Below are 25,564 nucleotides of genomic sequence, written 5' to 3' on the forward strand. Positions count from 1 at the left end.
CTCTTCGAGCCGTGCTCTTGTTGAGAACTGATCTGTTGTTCCCGTTACCATGTAGGCTATGGAATTTGAGCCAAGTTCAAACCTAGAAATAGAAATTGTCAAAATGTATTATGAAGTATTTGCTCATTCTATATGTACTTTTAAGTGCCTCAACAAATGTTATAGCAATCCACCAAACACTAGTTAGGCATGAAAAAGATACAACATGATCCTTAGCTCCAAGGGGCTAAGATCTAGTTGTAAAAAATAAACGCACCAGCCACTGAATAAAAGCTAAAGTACCCAAAAGAAAATGACACAAGTAATAAGTGCTACTTATAAAGGCAGATGCAATGCGCAAGTACTAAATAGAAGACTTGGATTGAACTGTGCAGAAGAAGGCTTCATATAGTTCACAGGGTACAGGAAGAGATTATTCCACGTGGCATGAAAAACTTGACCACCCAGATCCACTAGTTAGCACTGAATTAGAGTTTCATATTTTCTAAGGATATTTTGGGTACCTCTATCTCCTATCTTCAGTCAAAAGAATCCCTTTGGATAACCCCTGATACCTGACAAACTCGGCTAAAACACAGCGAGGTTCAGGAATTTTTCCCAGTCACGGCACAGTTTTTGGCACGACTTACTTTTGCACAAGTTTGTTCCAGTTTTCCCTCAGAAACTGCCAGGCCAACGGATATCCCACTGGGTTTCTGCCAATAGCTCTAAGAATATCTGGAAACTCTTGAGTTTTTATTACATCTCCCTTAAAACTTTGATCTAGTAGCCTAGAATGATTAAGAGACGTGTTAGCAATGAAGAGGCCCTGGAAAAAGTTCTGAACTTTTTAATACAATGATTTGTGAAAGAAAAAAAAGCTGAGAAACTCACTATAGCTACATAATAATAAAAACTAACATTTATATTTACAACACCCTTTCTCATATATTCTCTCCTTTTGCTCACAAGTGGCTAAATAAGGATACCAAGTATATATTTCTAAATGTGTTAAAGATACACAAATACATACTCCTCAAAATATTTTTCCTAACACTCGCTGCTCCCTAATTATTTACCATACACATTAGATGTGCACTCTCCTGCATAAATGTTCCCAGCAGAAAACGCGGTTCCTGGCCAAGAGAATGAAAATAGATGCCAGAAGGATCTGCTCTCATTTAGTTCCTCTTGGCTACATGAACATGAATGAATTACTCACCACTGAAGCTTTTCTTTATTTTGGCTGATACAGAGAGCAAATTCAATTTGGTTTTTCTCAGTACTGGACAATGACGACTGGTATTTACTATAAAGAAAATCCCATCCTTCGAGGGTCTGGGCCCCCACGGCAAACACTGCCAAGGTCACATCGTTGGGCAGGCTGTGGAAAAGAACACACCAGGAGAGAGGCTGGGATGAAGGAAGTGTGTTTGCATGCAGGAGACTTACTTATGAAGTGATAAACTGTTCCACAATCAGAGATGTGTGCTTGAAAATATAAATAAAAACAACCTCTTTCCTTCAGTAACATTTTATGAAAGAGGCAAGAAAGAGTAACTGAAATTAGGTTTTAAGTAGCTTTCTCAAAAATATACTGTGAAATGCCACTTCTTTAAATACATCTGTTTCTAACATACTTGAATGATGCCAAGTGACTCAATAGGTAGTCACTTTTCAAGACAAAAGAAAAAAAATTCAAACTAGACTTAAGATGAAGTCTATGAACAAAAGTCAGGAACCCAAAAGGACCACTGTTTGCAGGCACTTCTTTAAATGGAAGTGCGTATGTTGTTAGCTTAGTATTTCCTGCATGGGATTTAAGCCACAAATGTAAAAGGACTTGGTCCCTGCCCCGTATCCCTCTGTGTCCCCTCCCCACCTGTCTGGAGCTTGAGAGGCCTGAAAAAGCTCTGATGAGAGGCACTGCCTCTCTTCCTGTCCAGCACAGCTGTCTCAGTCTAACAAGGTTTTGTATCCTTGTGTGTGTGTGTGCACGTGCACGCACTCAGTCATGTCTGACTTTGCCAGGCTCCTCTGTCCATGGGATTATCCTGGCAAGAATACTGTAACAGGTTGCCACTTTCTACTCCAGGGGATCTTCCCAACCCAGGGATAGAACCTGTGTCCCTTGCGTCTCCTGCACTGGCAGGCAGGTTCTTTACCACTAGAGCCACCTGAGAAGCCACCTTTGTATCCTTGAAGTGAAGTGAAAGTTGCTCAGTCGTGTCCGACTCTTTGCCACCCCATGTCACTCGTGTGAGAGTCATGTCACACTTTTCCACCTAGTCCATGGAATTCCCCAGGCAAGAATACTGGAGTGGGTAGCCTTCCCTGCTCCAGGGGATCTTCCCAACCCAGGGATCAAACCCAGGTCTCCTGCATTGCAGGCGGATTCTTCACCAGCTGAGCCACCAGGGAAAACCAAGAATACAGGAGTGGGTAGCATATCCCTTCTCCAGCAGATCTTCCCGACCCCAATAGAACTGGGGTCTCCTGCATTGCAGGCAGTCTTTACCGACTGAGCTATCAGGGAAACCCAAAAGAAAGGATTATCTGGGGCCAAGTGAAACTCACTCAGTTGTGTCCAGACTCTTTGTGACCCCATGGACTATACAGTTCATGGAACTCTCCTGGCTAGAATCCTGGAGTGGGTAACCTTTCCCTTAGCTCCAGGGGATCTTCCCAACCCAGGAATCAAACCCCAGTCTCCCACATTGCAGGCAGATTCTTCACCAGCTGAGCCACAAAGGAAGCCCTTTTGTATCCTTAGCTATACAAAACCCCCCAGTAAATATTCTAATCCCATTCTAACTGTTCAGATATTTGACTTTTATGCATAGAAGTTTCCTCTTAGCATTTCTTTGAGCAGACAATTGAGAGGGGCATAGATAAATCTAAAAGAAAAAAATATATATATTTTCCCCAAAGAGCACAAGAGTCTTATCCATACTTGTTTCTTTTTTGCCCCCAACATTGAGTCATAATGATGGAAAACAGAAAAGATACCCCTTACATGAACAAACTAGTTGGTCAAAAAAAACAGACCTGAGGTTTCCACCGGCTTCCTGCCACTGTCTGAAATAGCCTTCTGCCTTCTGCACGCAGGGCTGGTACTTGCGCACGCAGGCGAGGAGGAGCAGCTGACTCCGCAGCATTCGCTCCGAGACGGAGCCCTCATCCGTCCACGTCTGCTTGTCAATGAGGTCCCTCAGCAGCCTGATGAGAAAGGCCTGTGGGAAAGCCACACCGGTCACCAGTCATCTCGTGGTTTTATAGAACTCAGTACACCCTCGGGTGATGGGAATTGCTTCTTAAAGCTTAGGCCAACTCAGATTTTCAAAACCATGCGGTTTGGTTTCTATTTAATTATAAAAGGGGTCAAAAGCAAGAAATGATGCACGATTCGAGTATTTTCCTAACCATCTTATAAACATATACTTAGTCTACTTAAAATCAGGATGGGCTGTCACTTTCAAAACACAGTAAGAGAGACAGTCGATGTGACGTTTTGAGAGCAAATTATACAACAAGACTTCATGACATTTTACCAAAAGTAACAACTGTGTGCCTCCTGCTTAAGTACCTGAGTCCCAGAAAATCTTAAGAGCAACCATCACAATACAGAAGTAAAATGACAAAAAGAATTAGCCACACAAGGGAATGACAAGCCCCTGAAACTTAAGAAAAGGATCTGACAGTACCATGCCTGTTTTTAGTGCCAAAATAAAACTGAAATCTTCACGGGTCAACTCAGATATGGAGATAATGGCGATTTTCTTTAAAATATGTCAAGACATGTATAAAATATACACCGTGGTAAGAAATCTTTTCCACATCCACACCAAAGCAAACCGGTTATCTAAAACTATTCAGTTTATTCCAGCCTTTTACCTTGAATTGAGTTTCCACTTCATTCATCTCTCTCTTCTCCATTAACTTATACATCGGTATCAGCTCATTCAAACCTTGAAACACTGGCATGATTTCAGTTTCATGCTTCAGGTACAAGGTTAAATCCAAGGCTTTTTCAATTGACAGCTTTCCAATGCTGGTCAAGAGACACCGGGGTTAGCAGTTTGAAAGAAAAATCCAGGAAATCAACTATTTGCTTCAAAAGTTATTTTAACAAGCTTCCAGCAAAATATTCAGTCAGATACAGACAACTCCTTACAGATAATGACCTTTATTCTAATAGCTTTCCTGTCAAACATAACACATGTGGCATTTTGCACTGTGAAGGAACTTTCTCGAATAGCAGAGCTAGGGTTCACCAGCTCTGCTAGTTGTGGTTAAGACACAATGGCAGCAGGTCAGCATCTGTCCCTCTAGGAAACATCGAACCTTGCTGGACTGCCAGTGTGAAACGGGAACTGTGACCAAAGATCCCTCAGGAAGCTTCACCAGAGAGGCTGCCACTCAGTCAGCAGTATGAGTCCCTGGAGTTAACACATCCTGGTCTCCGTTTCAAACAGAAACTGAATATAAGAACAGAATTTTGGACTCTGTGGGGGAAGGCAAGGGTGGGATGATTTGAGAGAATAGCATTGAAACATGTATATTATCACATGTGAAACAGATCGCCAGTCCAGGTTCGATGCATGATACAGGGTGCTCAGGGCTGGTGCACTGGGATGACCCAGAGGGATGGGATAGGGAGGGAGGTGGGAGGGGGGTTCAGGATGAGGGACACATGTACACCTGTGGCTGACTCATGTCAATGTATGGCAAAACCAGTACAATATTGTTAAGTAATTAGCCTCCAATTAACATAAATCAATTAAAAAATTTTTTTACAAATAAAAAAGAAACTGAATATACATCTAAAAAATTCATCATTATAATGAGAGTTGGTCTTAAAAGCCTCAGTGGTAGGGTACACACTCACATAAGTAAACGCAGTGATTTAAGCAGCGGTGCGCTGCGGAGGGGAATATATTCAGGCAGGCAGAAACGGCTTCATACGCAACCCCTATCTTTACCCCCCACTGATTTCTGTCACTGGAAGAACTCAACATTTTAGAGCAGAGAGACATGGAGCTGAGAATTACAGTATTCTCTCCCACTTGGGGGATTCCTCTTGAACGTCACTTCTACCTAAAGAGTGAAGAAGTTTGAGTTTTAGGCATGGGGAAGATTTCCTGAAAAGCCAGTGTTATGGGGGAAAAAAAAAAGTGAACATTATCCTCTCCCACTCAAAGGTCATTTGGCTGGACCATGTCCTATGAGCTGCATGCCATAAAGATGCTGTGACGTCCAGGCATCCAGTTTGGGTAGCGTGGGAGCATGGGGATGGGACAGGGGAACTGCTCTCCTTTAGTCCAAGAGATGTAATGACGACAGCTTGGGTCTGGGCAACCTTAGTCTTCTAAGAAGCCTTCACCCGGCAGGGAGAAACCTGATCTGTTACATACAGCAAGGCCAGGAAAAGCTGCTGGGCTAGGATTTAAGGGCCAGGCAAAGGACTTCTCCGGGATGTCGGTCTTGTGGTTTTCTACACTTCTGCCTTCATCTGATCCAATACAGATTCCTTTCTTTACCTCGGTCCTCAGCAGACACAGATAAGAGGTTAATCCTGAGGCTAAAAGCAACCCTGAATTGTTAGGAGAACTTGGGAGAAAACATCCTTCAATTTCTTATTAGCAATCAATCGTTTTCATCTTTAGAAATCAGAGATTTGAACGATAACAGCAGCTTTCAGGAATAAACCAGGACTGTGAGGGGGGCTTGCATTACCTGACAAGCTGAAATGCATTGTTAATGAGACTGGCCCGATCGTTACTGCTGATTGCCGTGTGTGTTCCTTTTAAAAGGCCAGTCAGAGAGTCCCATCCATCATCCTCATAATGCACAATGTAATAGCCATTCATTCCGACATTAAATTTGATCCATTCCACCTCTTCTGGGAGGATGAGCACATCTAGAGCAAATAAAGTAAATCACAGCTCCGTTTTCTCTCTTGTCTGGTAAAAGCTTTTCTGATCAGAGACGACAAGGAAACTAAAGGCAGGCTTAATACTCAACAACTTTAACACTGAAATGAGTTTCATATTGAACGCACTGCTTTAAGAAACCAGAAAACAGCATCCCAATAGACAAAAGCCAATACTAGTTTTTTTTTTTTTTTTTATTTCAGACTGTGCTCTATTTTGATAAATATTACCTTTTACATGCACATCACCTCAGAAACAATTACATATATTTTTAACATAGCATTCTAGGCCATAAAACACAGTCAAAATACATGAATTTTGTGAGATTTATAGACTTATGAGAAGAATGCTGCCATGTTTCAGGCCACATGTATGATACAACCCATCAATGTTAATGTCGGGGGCGATTTTCCCAAGTGTCTCTCCTCCTCAGCATTATATAACTCACCTGTTTTATTCCCTACCTGGCAAGATATTGGCCTTCTTTTTTGCAACTGGACAGTATTTTCAAACCTATATTCTTCACTAGAAATTGAAAGTCAGGGATCTGCTGAAGATGAAGTCTGACCCGATCATTTTTGTTTTAACCAAGATAAATACCCAGGAAAACTGATTATCTAAATCCTATACATTTAAACGGTTCCTTCTTGAAGTACACTAGTTAGGTCTACAACAAATTACCTGTTCTTGTCTTCAGCAAAAAGCGTTGGACTGCGTCTGATTTGCTGGTAATGAATGTCAGTGGGACATGCCACAGGAACCTAAGAAAAGGAAGACAGACAGTTCACTTGTGATTCAATGCAAGCAGTTCCTAAATCACCCACCATGTGCCAGGCACTGGCTTGTTTAAACAAAGAGGGTACCCGAAACAGCTAGAGTTAAGAGCTCAAAACATCCCAGCCCATTTCCAGCTTTGTGGGAGCTGCCAGTTCGGATTCGATTCATTCTTCTTGGACTCCTTGAATAGAGCTAGGAATCTGGGCTCAAGGGAGCCCTGATAGTCTCACAGGGATCTCAGGGGGCATGACTGTAAAGTGAGACCACCAGAAGTAGGGGAGTTGACAGCCTGTGCCTTCCATATACTCAGAACAGCACAGCATCACTTCCATGGAATTCCTGCCAAGGATGCACAAGCTGAATCTGACTGTGAAAAAATAAAACCAGCAGAAAACCCAAATTAAAGGACAGTCTTTAAAATAGCTATCCTCTACTCTTCAAAAATATCAAGGTCAAGAAAGACAGACTGAGGAGCTGGTTCAGAAATCAAAGAACTAAAGAGATGTGACAAGTAATACAATCTGATCCTATATTAAATCCTGAACCAGGTTTTTTCTTTTTTTTTCTTTTGCTATAAAGACATGATTAGGACCACTGAGTAAAGTTGAATAAGGTTGATACATTTGATAATAGTATTATATCAAGTTCATTTCATAATTCTGATAAAGGTTCTGTGATTATATAAATCAATTTTCTTCTTTTTAGAAAATACTACTTATGACAAATAGATGGGGAAATAGTGGAAACAGTAACTGATTTTATTTTCTTGGGCTGCAGACAGTGACTGCAGCCAGGAAATTAAAAGACACTTGCTCCTTGAAAGAAAAGCTATGACAAACCTAGACAGCATATTACAAAGCAGAGACATCACTTTGCCAACAAAGATCCGTGTAGTGAAAGCTATGATTTTTCCAGCAGTCATGTGTGGATATGAGAGTTGAACCATAAAGAGGCTGAGTGCTGAAGAATTGATGCTTTTGAACTGTGGTGTTGGAGAAGACTCTTGAGAGTCCCTTGGACAGCAAGGGGATCAAACCAGTCAATCCTAAAGGAAATCAACCCTGAATATTCATTGGAAGGACTGATGCTGAAGCTGAAGCTCCAATAATTTGGCCACCTGATGTGAAGAGCTGATTCACTGGAAAATACCCTGATGCTGGGAAAGATTGAAGGCAAAAGGAGAAGAGGGCAGCAGAGGATGAGATGGTTGGATGGCATCACCAACTCAATGGACATGAGTTTGGCAAACTCCAGTAGACAGTGAGAGCCAGAGAAGCCTGGCATTCTGCAGTTTATGAAGTCACAGGGTTGGACACGACTTAACAACTGAACAACACACTGAAGTATTTCAGAGTGAAGAGGAATCATGCCTCCAACTTACTCTCAGTTAAAAATATGTTTGCCATATATACAGAGAAATAAAGATCATATTTTTGGAATTGTTTGATATTTTAGGTTATATATAGACATATAAAATAAATGTGGTGAAGAGTTAACACATATCTGGGCCAAGATTATACGGGAATTCTTTGCTCTCCTTCTAACTTCTCCAGAGGTCTGAAATCATTTCAAAAAAAAAAAAATTTTAACAGTGTCCATCCAGCGACTGAGCGACTTCACTTTCACTTTTCACTTTCATGCATTGGAGAAGGAAATGGCAACCCACTCCAGTGTTCTTGCCTGGAGAATCCCAGGGACGGGGGAGCCTGTGGGCTGCCGTCTATGGGGTCTCACAGAGTTGGACACGACTGAAGCAATGCAGCAGCAGCAGCAGCGTCAGTCAAGTTGCAGTGTCTCATTTCCAGCAATGTCCTCTGTAGTGTTAAGCTGACAAACAGGTTTGGGGATCCAAATCAGACTGGCAAAAAAGAGAATCAAGTCTCTTGCATTTCCTGGAAATCACCTGAATGTTTATGTCCTTGCTCCTACCCTACTGACAGGCATGGTTGTAATTTAGTGACAAATGCTTAGAGCTGACTTCAATCCAGTAACTGAAAATTACCATCATGTCTAACTAGAAACCATGAGAATGTTAAAGTAATTATATATCATCTTTATCCTTTTGAAAAGATGGTGGTGTGTAAGTCAACTTCATAGGGTATTTAGATTTGATTAACGTGTTTTGCAACAAAGGGAAGGGTACTAGTTCAAAAACAAGGGTTCATCCTACCAGGCAGATGTCATTACCGAGGCAACAAATGAGCTTCTCCCTGTGAACCTTACCCAGTTTCTGGGGCATCGGCCATGCCTTTCACATAGTACTCTTGCTTCATATGTACGTTCCTGCCTCTCACGGTGATGGTTATCAGGGGGAAACCCTTCTGCAGCGTCCAGGTGTTCATCATGGTTTTCACATCAAGGCCTTCCTGTCGCCAGTGCTGGTTTATGAGAAAAAGGCAGATACGTGAACTAGTCGGACCCACCTCTAAGAAGAGAGCCCAAACTTGAGCTTGCAGAGGCTGCAGCCGGTGAAGCTCTTCTCTGTCCCTTCCTCTGCTCCCAGCCCCAAGCCCGCTCCCTTCTCCTGCTGGCTCCAGCCATAGCATATCCATCAGAGCACTAACTGTTCGCTTTTCATTCTCTCCCTTTCTTCTGTCTTAAAAACAGGTACCACACCTGGTTCTCCTGGGCAGACCTTGGGTTTGGCATCAGGCACAAAAGCAGACATGTGTATGAAGTCAGGGAGAGAAAGGGCAGAAAGTGGCCAGGTGTGCAACACCTCCATAAGGATGCTGTCTATCCAACAAGCAAGACTCGGGGAAAAGTGCTCCATCGAGAGCCCGTACTTCCCAAGTGATAAAACCGACGTGGCCCCCAACCCAACACCCAGCCATTAATGCAAACGAGCATTTATTCTTTGATACTAAAAAAGCTTTCAAATAATATTTAAGAGCTAATGAAAGGATAAAACATTCCACGGGACACATCTAGAAACTATGGAATAAATCTGTCTCTGAAAGCAAAACAGCCAAGAAAATAAAAATCGAGTGGATATAATTCTGTTGAATCTCCAGGCTCACACTGAGTTACCTGTGAAAATATCCCACAGGCCAGATAAACAGAGACTCAGGCTGCTTTGTGATTCAGGTGTTATGAATTCTTTATAGCTTAGCAGTTAAAGACATGAGTTAGATCTCAATTCAAATCCCCGCTCTGCAATTTACTAATCATATGCCTTTGGATTTCATTTCCCCAGCTGTAAAAATAGGGGTAATAGCATTTGCTCATAGGCTTATTGTGAAGAATAAAGCAGATTATACACGTAAGTGCTTCACACGTGCCTGACACATCGTAAGTGCCTGAGAATGCTCACGCCATCTATGTTTTTTTTTCCCCCCACAAATGAAGGGCTATGGAAACAATCGACACAGCCTGATGGATATAGTCCTAATCTACCACAGAAGCACATCATAAATCTACTGCTTTCCAGAGAGTAAAGCTGAAGAAATTAATATCAGTGAGATAATGTTCCCAAAGATGGCTGGAAAACTTCCTTGTATAGAGAGACTTAAGAAAAACTGTAAAAGGCTGTCACTCTGGTATAGTTTAAATGCAGCCTTATCTACAGAGAGACTGATACGATCCAGGATCTCGGAAAGCTTGGCACAGAGTTATCCTTCAAAGAAAATGGAGTAAAAGAATGGGCTTTGGGGTAACACGTACAGACGTGAAAACTTACCGCGGTTGAAGATGCATGTTCACCTCTAGAACAAAATCCATCCATGCGTTGTGTGTCATCTGTAGGGCAAATCTAAAAACCAAAAATAAACACATCACTCAGTCCTTTGGGAAAAAAAAGAAAAACCGCTCGTGATTCTTCTCAGAGGAATGAATGTGGTACAGAACAAAAACAAAATAAGGCAATAGGCCTGCCAACCCCAAACACAGAGACACATGAAAACATACTCACGCTCGCCATACTTTTCCACAGGTCCTCGTTTTTCGTGTTTTTGTAGCTATACTTCTGCAGATACTTTACAATGCCACTTTTAAATGCATCGGCACCAAGATAGTCCCTTAGCATATTCAGAATACAAGCTCCCTGAAAAGACCATATAAATAATTGTTAGCTATAGTCGGCCTCCGTCTCATATACTGCCACTATGTTGGAGCCACTCGTTAAGATGCTGTAACATTTTTAGCATCTGATCACTTGTGGAACAAATAGAAAAAGTGGGTTACACCTGGACCGATTGAGGCAGGGGATCAATACGACTCTTCATGCTTTAGTCACCAGGACTGCTATTTTTTGTCAGTATTCAAGCTTCCCCATCATCTGCCAGCTTCCATGATTCACAGGCGAGTGGGAGACTGTGCAGAATAAACACAGGACTTTGGACTACCACGTGGCCCTCCTGCCGCCCCTCTAGGGCAGGAGTGGGGAGAGATGGAATCAAAGTTGAGAACAGGTGAGAAATGGCAGAGCCCGTTGGGCAAGAATTGGCAGCCTTGAGCACAGAAAACTGGTCCAGCAAGAGCAACGTGAGAAAGGGCAAGAGAAGTCCCAGTCACTCTGCACTCCTGTAATAAGAGCTCTTCCTCCTCCTCGCCCACTCTCCTAAATCACGGGTCACAAACTCGAATACCTCCAGTGGTCAGACAGGTGACAAACGAGCAACAGAAGTCCAAGGAAAAGAAAAATGCTTTCACGTTCTTTGTCTCCCCCTGAACTTTTCATACAACTAACCACCAAGAACTTTTCCTCCTTCCTCCTTCCCTCTCGCTCAAAACACCACCCTGAGTTTTCTAGGAAATCATGAGTCCCCCTTCCTAGGAAACCCTTCCTACTTCACTCCCTGAAAAGCCTCAATTCATCTTTAAGACATAACTCAAAATCTCCTATTCCAAGAGAATGTCTTAGGTCCCCTCAAGGTAGAGACAGTCTCTCTCTCTCTCTGGTTCTAGGAGACAGTAGAGTCACTAGATGGGCAGAGCCTGGGTCCCTGAAGGTCTGCATTGAGTGCATATCCCTGCCAACAGGATGAGGATTTGTGAGGTATAATTTATGGAGGTATAATTGATAGATAACTTCAGCTTCGGGTATATAATACTTGCATATACTGCACAAGGATCACCACAGTACACCTTGTTAACACCCATCACGACACAGTTACAGTTTTTTTTTCTTGTGAGGAGGACTTCTAAGATTTCCTCTTAGCAACTTTCAAACACACAATACAATGCTTTTAACTACAACTCCATGCTGTACATTATATCCCTATGATGTATTTTATAACTGCAAGTTTTTACTTTTTGACATCTTGACCTATTCCCTAAGCCCCTGGCAACCACCAATCTATGAACTCACTCTTCGTGTGTTTTTGCTTTTAGATTTAACCTATAAGTGAGGTCATACCGGGTTTGTCTGACTTAATTCATTTAGCATAATGCCCTCAAGATTCATCCATGTGGTTACAAGCGCCAAGCTTTCCTTTTTCTTTGGCTGAATAGTCCACCATGGAATGGACACTTTAGGAAACAGCTATCTGGCCTATTGCACATAAGGCTGCCAGGAACATGGGGTGCATGTCTCTCTTTTAGCTACTGTTTGTTTTCTTTGAATAAATTCCTCAAAGTGGAATTGCTGGCTATGATATCTCTATTTTGTAATATCTTGTTTTCTATCCTGTCTTCCATGGTGGCCAGACCCAGTTACATTCCCACCACAGTGCACATGGGTTGCCTTTCTCCACGTCCTCTCAACACTTGCCATTTGTCTTTTTTTTTTTTTAACTTTACATAATTGTATTAGTTTTGCCAAATATCAAAATGAGACTAGCCATTCTAACAGGTGTGGAGTGATGTCTCATTGTGTTTTGACTTGCATTTCCCCAAAGATTAGCGACATTGAGCACTTTAAAATGTACCTATTGGTCATATGTTTGTCATTGGAAAAGTTTCTATTCAGTTCTTTTAAAATCAGATTGTTTTTACTCAGCCATTACAAAGAATGAAATAATGCCATTTGCAGCAACATGGATGGAGCTGGAGATTACATCATACTAACTGAAGTAAACCAGATAGAGCTAGACAAATGTCATGTGATATTGCTTAAACGTGGAATCTAAAGCAAATGATACAAATGAACATATTGATAGACTCACAGAGAACAAACTTACGGTTACCAGGAGGGAAGGGTGGTGGGGAGGGAGAGGTTGGGAGTTTGGGATTGACATGTACACAATGCTCTATTTAAAATGCCTTTCCATGAAAAGCATTTAAATTAAAAAATAAAGTGTAAAAAATAAATAAAAATAAAATCAGATTGTTTTATTTAGTAATCCAGTTGTATGTGTTCTTTATATACTGTGGACATTAATCCCGTGTCGGACGCCTGGTTTTCAGATACTCTCCCCGTTCAGTAGGCTGCCTTTCACCCTGTTCTTGTTGTACACGTGGTTTTTAATCTCGTGTGATTCCACTTGTTGCTTTTTGCCTTTGTTGCTTATGCACTTATGCTTTGGGTGTCACATATAAAAAAAACAAAAATCACTGCAAAGACACATGTCAAGAAGCTTTTTCTCTCTATTTTCCATTTAGGAGTTTTATGGTTTCTGATCCTAACATTTAAGTCTTTAATCCATTTCAAGTTAGTTTTTGTGAGTCGTATAAGACAGTGGTGCAGTTTTATTCCTTTGTATATGGTGTCAGAAGAACTAAATGATCATTTATTTAAGAGACTCCATTTACCATTGTATATTCTTGGGTCCTTTTTCATAAGCTAAACTTATATTCATGAGTTGATTTCTGGGCTCTACTCTATTCCATTGATCTACGTGTGTGTTTATACGTCTGTTTTATGTCTGCTTTTATCTACTCTGCACTATTGATGGAAACATGCAAACATGAAATACTTTTCCCTTTGTTACACATAGAGCAGCGAAGCTTTATGATAAATGGCACGTTCTCTGCCTCGGTGAGGATAATGGAAATGGTTGGAATGGAAGGGAAAGTTGAAAAGCAGAATCCTGATCTCCTAACGGAGCCATGACTTAGCTCCAGTCCACATTGCTGAGGGAAACAGAAGCCTGGTATGACCAGAATTCTATCCCCTTCAAAGAGAAGCCAGTAATATGGATTTTTACATAAAATCTCCCAACTATTATATGCAACAATTTCCAGTTCTTTTATTAAACACATTTTGCATGACAACTGTTTCCGAAGGCACCCAGAGCTACGAAAGGGCAGGCGTTTTTGCCTGATACAAAGCTAAAGCTCAATCAAGACCTATTTGTTGAAGGATAAATAAAAAGTTTCTGCAGACTGCGAATATTCACTTACGACAGTAAATGAAGAACTGACAACAGTATCGCCTTTAGGGTTTTAAGCCAACTTGAAGTTAGGCCTTAACAAAGTTGACTCTGGTCAGCCTGAGTGAGAAGAGAAAGCCTTCAGTCCAGGTCGGTCCTTATGAAGGGAAAGTCCCCCCACAGCCCTAGCTACAGCCTCTCCACTCCAGTAAGTTTGGTGTGCAAACTGTATCCCTAGAATACATTTTTACCTTGTCATAAGAAACTTCATCAAACATCTCCCGAATCTGAGCAGGGTTCTCCACGGGTGTGGACACGGGGTGTGAGGAGTTTAATGCATCCACCTCCATTGCGTTGAAACACTTACCAAAGAAATAATCTTCCTATTAAGATCGAAAGACAACATCACCAATGATTCACATTTAGATCAAAAACTATGAAATAAGGCTGGCTGCATGTGGGATAACAGGTTTACACTCCAAATTTCTGATGTGACCTATTATATATTTATTATATATTTACAGAATTTACAAAATTAAATAGAATTATCTTCTAAGAAACAGACAGGAAACAGTGATTTTTAGATCAGTATTGAAAATTTGTTTAAATATTCATCACCTTAGAATAAAGAACATTCCTATAAAAATAAAAACATTAATGCCTACAGCCCAATAGTACCCAAATATGAAACTAAAATATATAATGATTTTAGTATCTCCAGTCTTCATCTATACTATTTTTTTTTGTAAATTAATTAATTTATTTTAACTGGAGGCTAATTACAATATTGTAGTGGTTTTAAAGCAAAGAAATTTAGCTTTAACCATGTAGTGAAAAAAAAAGCAATGGAGAACAAATTCCAACTATAATCTGATTAGGGCATATTACACAACAAAACAATAAGCATACATGATTACTTTTACTATTAAAGACTATATGGAAACAAGAAAATACTTATTATGATCCACTATACTGTAATCAACCCACTCCAGTATTCTTGCCTGGAAAATCCCATGGATGGAGGAGCCTGGTAGGCTACAGTCCATGGGGTCACAAAGAGTCGGACACGACTGAGCAACTTCACTTTCACTTTCTTTTCACATATAAGTTATGTATATAGGAAGATGAAAATGGGAATATGAATATGTACAAATGAAAATTAAAGTATGGTAAAGGATTGTTTTTACATAATGTTTCTTTCTAATTATACTGCATTTGATTTTCACAAGTTAAACACATGACTTTTGAAATCATCATGTAGAGATTCCAAACCAGTAAGTTTGTGACCCATGAGTCTAGGTTCTTATACAATCAAATGTACAATTATCTTAATACTCATTTGATTTGGCAAGTAGGACCCTATTGAAATAACATCAATCTATACCTAATACTTCTCCAGTGAGCAGCCTAAAGGAGGGAAAGCGATACAGAACAGACAAGTTGTCATTATTTCTGTTTCTTTTTCACTCAGGGAGGACAATTTAGTACTAACTTCATAACTCATAGATTTGGAAATAAGCAACTGAGCGTGGAAATAAGTCTTTATGAGATATCTTTAAAGTACACTAGCATTTTGGAAACCTGATCCATATTTAAACTCCCAGGGAGGTTATCAATCTTTATATAAATTCCATAATCAAGCATTGGTAAATATACTATTTTCCAGCAACAGATTAACCTAAAATGTAAAAAAAAGAAAAAAGAAAGTAAGTAAATACAACTTACAACTTTCAGTTCTGGATGAGTCACACTGACTGACACGAACTCCATAAACTTGGCAAATCCCTCATTTAGCCAAAGATCATTCCACCATTCCATAGTGACGAGGTTCCCAAACCACTAAAGGAAAATATTACTCATTTTATCCACAGATTTCTATGGCAACTGGATTATCTACACGGCCATAAACATCAAACATTCAGAAGGAAATATATTCTATATGTGTAATGTCAGTATATGAATGTTAACATATTTATGAAGCTAATATTTTTTTCAAAATAAAAAGAAAAACTTTTCAATATGTATTTTAAAACATGGTACCTAATGTTTTAAAGACATAAATTTTCCTCTGGGAGAAAAAGACAAAGTAAAAGTGAATCCATAGCATTCATGTATCGATATAAATAACCTATGTCCCAGAAGAGCAATAAAAACATAGTTTATACTTTTTTGAAAAGTGTGATTGAGCTCATTTACCTGGTGGGCGAGTTCATGAGACACAATCATCGTGATGCCAAGCTTACTTGAGGCGGAAGACTTCTCAGCATCAAACAGTAGAGAAGATTCCCTGTATGTCGTCAGTCCCCAGTTTTCCATTGCACCAGATTGGAAGTCGGGAATCGCAGCAAGATCTTGGGAAGGAAACAAAAAACATCTTATCAGTCTTAACCTACACATGGCCCAAACACACTAACTCTCAGAATGGATGGATGCAGGAATCAAAGAGAAACTAAGTGACCCACACAGAATCTTGGGTCCTGGATGAAGAACCTTTCACAATGAAGTCAAAGGGCTCGGTGGCTCATTCAGAGTTACTCTGCTGCTGCATGATAAAGTCACACTTGGCTTTCAGACCTCCTGACTCCATTTCTAATTCTCTGACAAGGTGTCTGGGGACTGGACAATCTTAAAAATTGTCTCAATAATCCACTCTAGCTGGGATGCCCAAGACTCCCACACACTACAAACTCAAACACATAATAGTTTTAAGGGCTCATGTAAGAAAGAAAATGCAGATTTTCTTATGCTCTATCAAGGAACTCATTGAAAAAATTTACTGAGTACTCTATGTTCTTACCAAATGCATGCCAATCATGGAAAAAAATGCAGCCTCTGTCCTTTGCTATCTGCCCACTAATAGGGTCATGTTTGTCTTTAAAATCAGAAGGCAAAAGTTTCCGCATGCTACATGCCTCAAAAACCTGCTGCGATTTTAATGACTTGAGAGGCTGCTGAGCTGATGGGGGAAGATGCCAGTTAGGAAGATATAATCTACTGTGGGGGTCATTAAATGCCAGTTTGAAACACCTGTGCAAGACCTATACCTTGTTTGGGTAACGGATACGGGATGCTGAAATAATCTTCATAAAATTCTAGAAGAGTCACCGCGGCATCCAGTGCATAGTCTGCCTGATTTATCTTGTCTGGAACAGCATATACGGAAACCTGGAGAGGAAGACACAAGTGAGTGATCCAGATGCCATCGTGGCTTCTCGAGAAGCCTGACACTAACAGCTTCCTAGTGTGGGACATGGTTGCCAGTATTAAAGATGACAATGGCAGGCTGCTATTTCTTATATTAATGCTGATTGTTCTCGATCAATTCCCCTACTGAAAACAACAGATAGATGATGAGTAACAAATATAAAAATGTCTTCCTAAATGTTTACATGAGATAGTGAAAAGGTAAAGACAACTTAGTGTCCCAAACTGAAATGACCGCAGGACCCTCGGAAGTCAGCAGAGGGTCACTGCAGCCAGCTTTTGCCCTGAAGACACTAGACCACTACAGATGGACTTGAGCTGAGGTCTTCATGGCACTGGAGAACTCAACAGGGAAAGGAGACAAAATCCAGAACCTGCTCAAGGTGGGTAGGAGATGTCCCCTGCTAGACCCCAAAGGACCAAGCCCTTACTGGAAGTCTAAACTAGAAAGAATCACCAAATTCCTCCAGGAGACTGCAAGGGGGGAAAAAAAGCCTTATTCAAACCCTGGTGATGTATGAGGAATAGTGAGAGACTCTCCTCAGAGAATTTATGGCTAAAAGCTAAACTTCATGCCGTCTAACAGCTGAACTCACAATAAACCTAGGTGGTCCAAAAACCTGAAGCCAATAATTTAAAGTGATTCCCAAGGCTGCAAAGTCTCCAGGTCACTTGACAGGAGCGAAATACAAATTCTCTCTGGAAAAATTCACCTTCAAGTCAGGTAAGAAAAGCTCATAGACACGATTCACAGTACATAGCATGAAGGAACAAGACACCGTGAACAAGAGCCAGCAGAAACAACAAATCACAGAACCAGCCACACTAAGACTTCATATATGACAACTTCTAGACACGATATAAAGTGTGAGTTTAATGTGTTAAAGAAAATGACTCAAACTATTGGCACACAAAAGGGGGTCTGGGGACCTAACCCCAATGTAGATATATGTGGGAGGGGGCGGTTCCCTCACATCTCCAAGCAACATTCCAACACCAGTTGGGTATCTTACAATTCAGTTCCATGCTGACACTCCTGGTGTGAGAGCATCATTCTACAGGATTCAGTCTTACAAGCCTGCTCCCTAACCCGATTTCAGATGCCAATCAAAAGTGCAAGTTACCACCCGTGCTTCTGACTTAGCAGCTGTTGGCTGGAGGTTCCCAACCCCCTTCTTGAGTTTAATTTGCTAGAGCAGCTCACAGAACTCAAGAGTAACATTTTACTCGACAAGATTCCCAGTCCATTATAAACAAACGTAACTCAGGAATGAACAGCCACACGCGAGCGGTGCCTTAGAACAAGGTTTGGAAAAAGGCACTGTAACGACCACGTCCTCTCCTACCAAACCACCTTCCCTATACCTCCACTGGTTCACCAACCCAGAAGCTCACAGGAGCCACCCTTTGAGGTTTTATGGAGTTTTCACAACAGGCATAAATGATTGACCTTTGGTGACGAAACTCAGTCTCCAGTCCCAACTCTCCCATCACATGGTTGGCTCCCAGTCAACCAGCCTTAGTTAGGTTACCTAGGAAATTTTTATTAACATAACAAGAGATAATACTTATGGTTCTCAACACATAGGACATTCTAAGAGTTTTAGTAGCTCTGAGCCTTCATCAAGGATGAAGACCAAATACATATTTCTTATTATGAATTACAATATCACAGTATGAAAGACACATAAAAATAACCATTCAAAAAGGATTCACTGAAGTGGGCAAATCAGTGAGTGGGTGTTTTTTACTGTTAATTTCACTGCTGAACTTAGGCTGCTTCCTACAGTCAAGTCTCAAGCCTTAGCTTCAAATCCCCAGGTAAGCAGAGATTATCTTCACAAGGATAAGAAGACCCTTTATTCAGGACCTTATTCAGGCCCTACAGAAGACAAGGCAATTCAGAAGAGAAACCCTAACTATCCCAGGCCTCAGTTAAATAAATGAGGTCATTTTAAATAAAAAGTCACCTGCTTCCTCTTTGAAAATCTTCTTTGCATTCAGGGCCGCAGTGTACAATTGTGTAGGTTGCTCACTACACAATGAGACCCACCCAGTGGCAAGAACTCCTTGAAACAAGACCTCTTCCCCTGACACTCCAGTACTCCCTGACCCAAATGCTCTCCCCAGAGCCATTTAATACTCCAAGCTGTCTTCTCTTACTTCCTTCCCGTGGCTAGAAATCCCCAGCTCGGATAGTCAGTGACATTCACTTCCAAACTGCAGAAAGTTATAGACAGAAGAAGCAACCTGAGAAACCACTGCAGGATCTAATCCAACGTATACATTTTACAGAATGTAAGCTCATCTCCAAAGGTAGCAGAAAGCCAGTTAATGGTGGAGCCAGCACCATGACCCAGGCCAGGCCACGTTTCCCCATGTGTTTCTGCCAGTAGAACCCCACTGTAAACACGAGCATCTGTGACAGTGGGATGGCCCACAAACTGGTTTGTCCGAGAATGAGGAGTGTTTCCAGGATGTGGGACTTCCAGTTATAAAACCAGGACCGTCCAAGGCAGACCAGGGCAAGTAGGTCACCCTATGTGACAATCACAAGTTCACCTTGACTCCGCTCTTGGTCATCTTGCTGACAGACTTGAAATCCGAAACAATGAAGGCCACCAGGTAGGTGCTCATCCTCACGGTGACGTCAAAGTGGTCTTCTATGAGTCCTTCAGCCACAGTCACAGATTTAACCTAAAATCAGGATAACTGAGATCATCAAAGAATCCAACTACCCAAGACACTGAAAACATTTTATAAAAAGAAATAGTCCTAAGTTTCGGACATACTGAAAGCATATGACATGACATTTGTATAGTTATTTAAGAATATCTCTTTCAGAGACTTCCCTGGTGGACCAGCAGTTGGGACTCTGCCTTCCAATCCAGGGGATGTGAGTTTAATCCCTGGTTGGGAAGGTAAGATTCCACACGTCTCACAATCAAGAACCAAAACATAAAACGGGAGCAATACTGTAACAAAATCAATAAAGACTTTTCAAAAAACGTATTTCTTTCTTAAGTAATTTAGATAGGAAAGCCAAACCATTCTCCTCCATGTTTTTATTGAGATATAATTCATATACCATAAAATTCACTGTTTTAAAGTATACTATTCTGTGTTTTTATTTTTAATTATATTCACAGTTATATAACCATCACCACTTAAATCTCTTCTAAATAAGCCAGACGATTACAAACTGACTCATATTTGCACATGAGGATTGGTAACGTGGCTGGGAAAAAGCAAAACTGAGACTGCTGATTTTGCCAAGATGTAGCCCACATAATACAAAGTGCGAGAATAATCTGGAAATGCAGTGTCTAACTGGGTGCATGTGTCACCATGGATAACCTAAAAGAGCTTCTACTTTCTTAAACAATTCGAAGAAACCCATGCCTGGGCCTGACCCTGCAAAGTCTCCTCCAGACTCTAATCTGCTTCAGTGAAGTCAGGTTTTGCAGTGTAATCAGGGAGCAGCCTTGCAGAGTGGGGTTGGAGCCACAGAGGTACAGGCTAAGAGGTCGGCTTCCCAAGAAGAAAGTCTACTACCTCAGCCAACAGAAAGCAGTGGGCAGGATCCTGGAGAAAAGACCAGTCGAAACTAGTCTGAGAACATCCACATTAACGATGCATTTTTCCTATAATCCCATTTCCACCTCTATTTCTATGTCCTTATCCTTCTTTGTGATACCCACCAGCCACAAGCTATGGTTGCCTGCTCACCAGCCTTTGGGCATTCATATCCTGACTCTGACAGCCAACCTAGGTTTATTCTTAAAGGGCCAGAAATCACCTTTCTTTTTAAAATGTCTTCAGCTTACCCCTGACAAAAATTTCTGTTCTTGAAGTTGCGCTTATTAGTAGGGAAGTAAGCTAACTAAACGAATTCAAATTTAGATTTGATTAACTCTTGCCCCAAACACTTCGGTGTTCCAAAGGTATATTTTTCTTCTCTAGCCTCCAAAAAGACCCTTTGAAACCCCGCTGTCCTTCCTCTCAACCCCATGTCTGAAGCTTAAGTTCAGGCACCTCTGTTAGATTTCTGCCAAGAGGAGGGATGGCCCATCCAAGGGCAAGATTACATTAGATATTTTTGGATCCTCAACAAGTAGGTCCCGGACTTGGATTCATGGATTTGGATTCATGGATTTGGACTCCAGCACCTTTGTGAAGCCTCTGGGCTTTGGCCTTCCCCCTACAAACCTATGAAATCTATACCAGTCTTGTTTAGTGGGTCAGTCTGTCCCTCACTTCCAAACCACCCCTGTTCCTTTATTCTTCTTAAGCTGTAATTTTCTAATTAGAGAAGTCACTCCCACCCCAGGCAGCAGTACCATAATATTTGGGGAGGGAACTATAATTTGAAAAAGCATTTTCTCTATCTCAAATTTATATTAGGAAAACGGCATAACTGTTTCTTACCTTTCTATATACAAGTGTGTTGGGGAAAGAGACAAAAGTTCTTGTCTGGTAAGGATTCACAAGTCTGCCTTTCATATAGGCTTCTGGTGCGGAATGTCAGAATCTCTTTTAGGGGGTCCTTAAGGCAATGGCACCCCACTCCAGTACTCTTGCATGGAAAATCCCATGAACGGAGGAGCCTGGTAGGCTGCAGTCCATGGGGTCGCAAAGAGTCAGACACGACTGAGCGACTTCACTTTCACTTTTCACTTTCATGTACTGGAGAAGGAAATGGCAACCCACTCCAGTGTTCTTGCCTGGAGAATCCCAGGGACGGGGGAGCCTGGTGGGCTGCCGTCTATGGGGTTGCACAGAGTTGGACACGACTTAAGGGATTCGATGAGCAATATAGAGTTCTAAAGGTTGGGAAATACTACACTGGAGGTTGGTTCATGGCTCTCTGAGTCCCTTCATGTGAAGATACTGCCTCCCCAGCCAGCATAGGGATGAGGTATGATACCCTTCCGGACTCTGGGCAAAGCCTATTCCAGCCTGAGTCTCATCCACAGTGAGCTTCTCTGAACAAAGGAAGTGTGTGCTTCAGCAGTGGTATGTATCAGCGGTAGACCGACAGCTCAGCTTCTGTGTTTCCAGTGCTACCAGAATCATAGGGGAATGGACCTCGCTGAGTAATTTTATTCATTTGGCAAGGTCATCTTCTCCTTTCCGCTTTGAAAAATCAGAAGGGCTTCAGCCTAACAGATGCAGACTATTATATTTAGAATAGATAAACAACAAGGTCCTATTTTATAGCACAGGGAACTATATTCAATATCCTGTAATTAACCATAATGGAAAACAAAAAAGTAGAATAAAAAAATAAAACTCAAAGGGAACACTGTCCACATCTGCTCTGGAACTGGAAAATAATGACTTCTTTAAAGGCGACTTAAGATTACTTTTTTAACTTCCATCTGCCCAACTTCATGCCAGTTATTTTTAATACAAACTGTATAGCTAATATTAGTAATATAGTATGCAGAAATTATAGGACATAACTAAATCATAGGAATATGGCCTTATCCGACAGAGCATTTCCTTTAAAAATCCTTTTAAAAGATCTTATGAGAAAAGTGTAAGTGCTTTACGAAAGGCACTCTCACTTGAACCTGACCTGAATTTCCTATACGGTTTCTCTCTTGTCAACGTGGATGACCTGCAGTGTCACTCTTACCTAATTTTGCTTGTTTTTAGGGAAAATGTTTTTTTCCTTTGACCATAAATAAATTGCTGCTTGAACCAAAAGCATAGGTTAGAAGTGAAAAAGAAAAATTAGCTATCTGTCAGGCAATGAAACAAACAAAACAGGTAGCCTGAATGTTAACTGGCAATGGGGAGAGGCAAGCCACAGGGAATGAATGGACTCCTCATCAGAGATACACAATTTAGACTCACCAGTGGCATATTGGAGATGGCGAGGTGTCTTGGTTCCCTTCTGATCTTGATTAAAAAACTCGCCTTGAAAGCAGGTTCATCAAAGCAGGGAAAGGCCATTCTGGCTGCAGTTGGTTCGAACTGTGTTGATGCAAGTATCCTAAAATTCCGTAAAGGGGAATAAAAACACAGCAGGAAGTACCAGGGACTGTAAGTGAGGTGTATGATCATGTCTTAATTCCTAAAGCTATCACAATCCTGATGAATCTCACTACCAAAAAATCGTTTATATGACAAAAGCTATCATAAACTAAAAGACAAGTAAAAGAACAGGGAAAATTGATCAAAAGGTATTTAACAAAGTGTTAACATAACCTGAACAAATAATGAGCTCTTAAAAATATGTAAAAATTCACCCACCAACCAAGCAGAATAGCAGGCAGAGGTCATAAACAGGCAACTCACAAAAGAAGAACATACAAATAGTCAATAAACACATCAAAAGCTGCACAGCTTCATTAATAATCAATGTAACAAATTAAAGGGGAAAATCTGTTGGTACTTTGGCTCTAAAAGGATTGCCACTACACAATATTAGTGAAAAATATGGCAAGGCATATCAAAAGTTTGTTGACCCCTGACTGAGCAATTTTACTTCTAGGCATTTATTCTAAAGAAATGATTTACAAAGATGCTTGTCCAAGTGTTGCTGATGCTAAAAAGTTGGAAACAACCTAATTTCCATCCATAGGAAGATTAGTTAAATAAATCAACACAGAAACATGCATTTTAATAACGTTGTTAAAATGATGTAAAGTGACAGTCATCATGTAAAATACATGTCAACATATATTTTTAATAAAAAAGGTCCCTCGTGAAACTTAAAATACAACATAGTTCCATTTACATAAAATGACATGTATGTATATCCAGAAAAAAGTATAAAGGATGTTCCCCTAAAACAGAAGCAGTAGTTATCTCTAGGGGTTATAATGGGGATACATTTTATCTTTTCAAAAATTCTTTTCTGTAGTATTTGACTTTTCTTTAACCTCAAAAAATAATATGGAATCAGAAAAGTAAGTATAAGCTACTAAAAAATTTTGATTTTAAAATTTAGCATAAAATCTCCCAAAATATATTGTGTTTTTAAAAACGGAACTAAAACAAGCAGGAGAGGATCCCTAAAATGGTTTCAACTGAGACAGAAATATTTCCTCTAATAGGCCATTACAGGTTGAATTGAGTCTTCCCAAAATATATTTTGAAGTCTTATTACCTAATATCAGTGAGACTTTATTTAGAAATAGGGTCTTTACAGATGTAGTCAAGTTCAGATAAGGCCATCGGGTCAAGCCCTAGTCCAATATAACTGGTGTCCTTAAAACAAGAGGGAAACCTGGAGAATGGCCGTGTGACAGGCAGGCAGAGACCACACTGATGTAGCTGCAGTTCAAGGAATGTCAAAGATTGATGGCACCACAAGCTAGGAAGAGGCAAAGAACGAGGCTATTCAGAGACCTAGAGAGCACAGGCCTCCTGACACCTTGATTGGACTTCTCGCCTCCAGAATCGTGAGATACTAAATTTCTACTGTTTTAAGTCACACAGTTTATGCACTTTGTTAAAGCGGCCCTTGGAAACTGGTACCTAGGCCAAGAGAATTTAAAACATATATTCTATCCCAGAAGTCTAATTAAATAAACAAGTAGGTATTTACTCTAATAGAGCTGGAGGAAAGAAAATTGGTTCAAATAGAGTGAAAAATGAGATTTAAAAAAAAAAAAGAAAAAGACTATAAGCCATTTTTAAATATGCAAAGACATGCAAAACAAAACCAAAGAAAGAATTCAACAATCAAGGAAGTTTTAAAGGACAAGCCACCTGAAATAATAAATTTAGTGTGGGTAGCACTTGAACTTTAAAAAAAAAAAGACAAAAATTACCTCACTTCTCCTTCCTTGGTTCTGTAGGTACTTTTATAAAATCCATGGAAACTCTCAGAAAGATTGCCAGCGTAGTCGATGACAATGGTGTATGGGAGGCCGACGACCAGCGGCTCAGAAGCCAGAAGCGCAATCTGCTCCTGAGGTGGGTTTTCCAGGACTCTCAGTGGCTCTTCAGCCTGCCTCTCGCCACCTCCCTTCCTCAGGGCGGCCTTGGATATTTGTAGGCGGTGACTGTGCAGGATGATGGTACTGGTGGGCTTGCTGGCTGTGATTTCTATCTGTGTGGTTCCCCCGAAAGTCAGAGTGGTGAGGTTTGCGTGAATCATGAGATCGTAATGAGCTGGGATGATGTGCTCTGGAAGTCGAATTTTATTCCAAGGAAATGGTGCCCCGTTGCTAGCTTTTGGAGATGTTGGTTCCCTGCTCTGACATGAGGATGGAGTTGCCACCGTTAAGAGAATCAGCAGTGTCAAAAGCAGTAAGGGCCTGGGTGGAGATATCATCTTGCTTGAAATGGCTAGAGGCACAAATGTACAAAAGAAAAAAAAATCACTAAAATATTATCAAGAGAGCATAATTTCAGAATGCATCCACCCATAATTAACATGATATAGATAAACTTAAAAAAAAT

At 40.7% G+C, this 25,564-nt stretch overlaps 1 protein-coding gene across 1 annotated transcript in view; it reads right to left on the bottom strand.

Moving 5' to 3' along the window:
* The window catches only part of ERAP1 (endoplasmic reticulum aminopeptidase 1), a 37,216-nt gene that overhangs the window by 6,723 nt on the left and 4,929 nt on the right, over positions 1–25,564 (bottom strand). The window contains exons 3-19 of the mRNA XM_086413204.1: positions 24,931–25,450; positions 23,006–23,144; positions 19,706–19,840; positions 16,984–17,104; positions 16,136–16,290; positions 15,665–15,778; positions 14,191–14,322; positions 10,600–10,731; positions 10,369–10,440; positions 8,913–9,067; positions 6,594–6,673; positions 5,716–5,899; positions 3,874–4,030; positions 3,028–3,212; positions 1,202–1,363; positions 630–770; positions 1–82 (exon numbers count right to left, since the gene is read on the bottom strand). Of these exons, the coding sequence (XP_086269330.1) occupies positions 1–82; positions 630–770; positions 1,202–1,363; positions 3,028–3,212; positions 3,874–4,030; positions 5,716–5,899; positions 6,594–6,673; positions 8,913–9,067; positions 10,369–10,440; positions 10,600–10,731; positions 14,191–14,322; positions 15,665–15,778; positions 16,136–16,290; positions 16,984–17,104; positions 19,706–19,840; positions 23,006–23,144; positions 24,931–25,436 (2,652 nt within the window). The 5' untranslated portion in view covers positions 25,437–25,450. The remainder of the gene's footprint in view (positions 83–629; positions 771–1,201; positions 1,364–3,027; positions 3,213–3,873; positions 4,031–5,715; positions 5,900–6,593; positions 6,674–8,912; positions 9,068–10,368; positions 10,441–10,599; positions 10,732–14,190; positions 14,323–15,664; positions 15,779–16,135; positions 16,291–16,983; positions 17,105–19,705; positions 19,841–23,005; positions 23,145–24,930; positions 25,451–25,564) is intronic.

The sequence above is a fragment of the Bos grunniens genome, chromosome 7, assembly GCF_055505025.1.
Source record: "Bos grunniens cultivar Pamir isolate PY7600 chromosome 7, Bosgru_T2T1.0, whole genome shotgun sequence".
Lineage (NCBI taxonomy): Eukaryota > Metazoa > Chordata > Mammalia > Artiodactyla > Bovidae > Bos > Bos grunniens.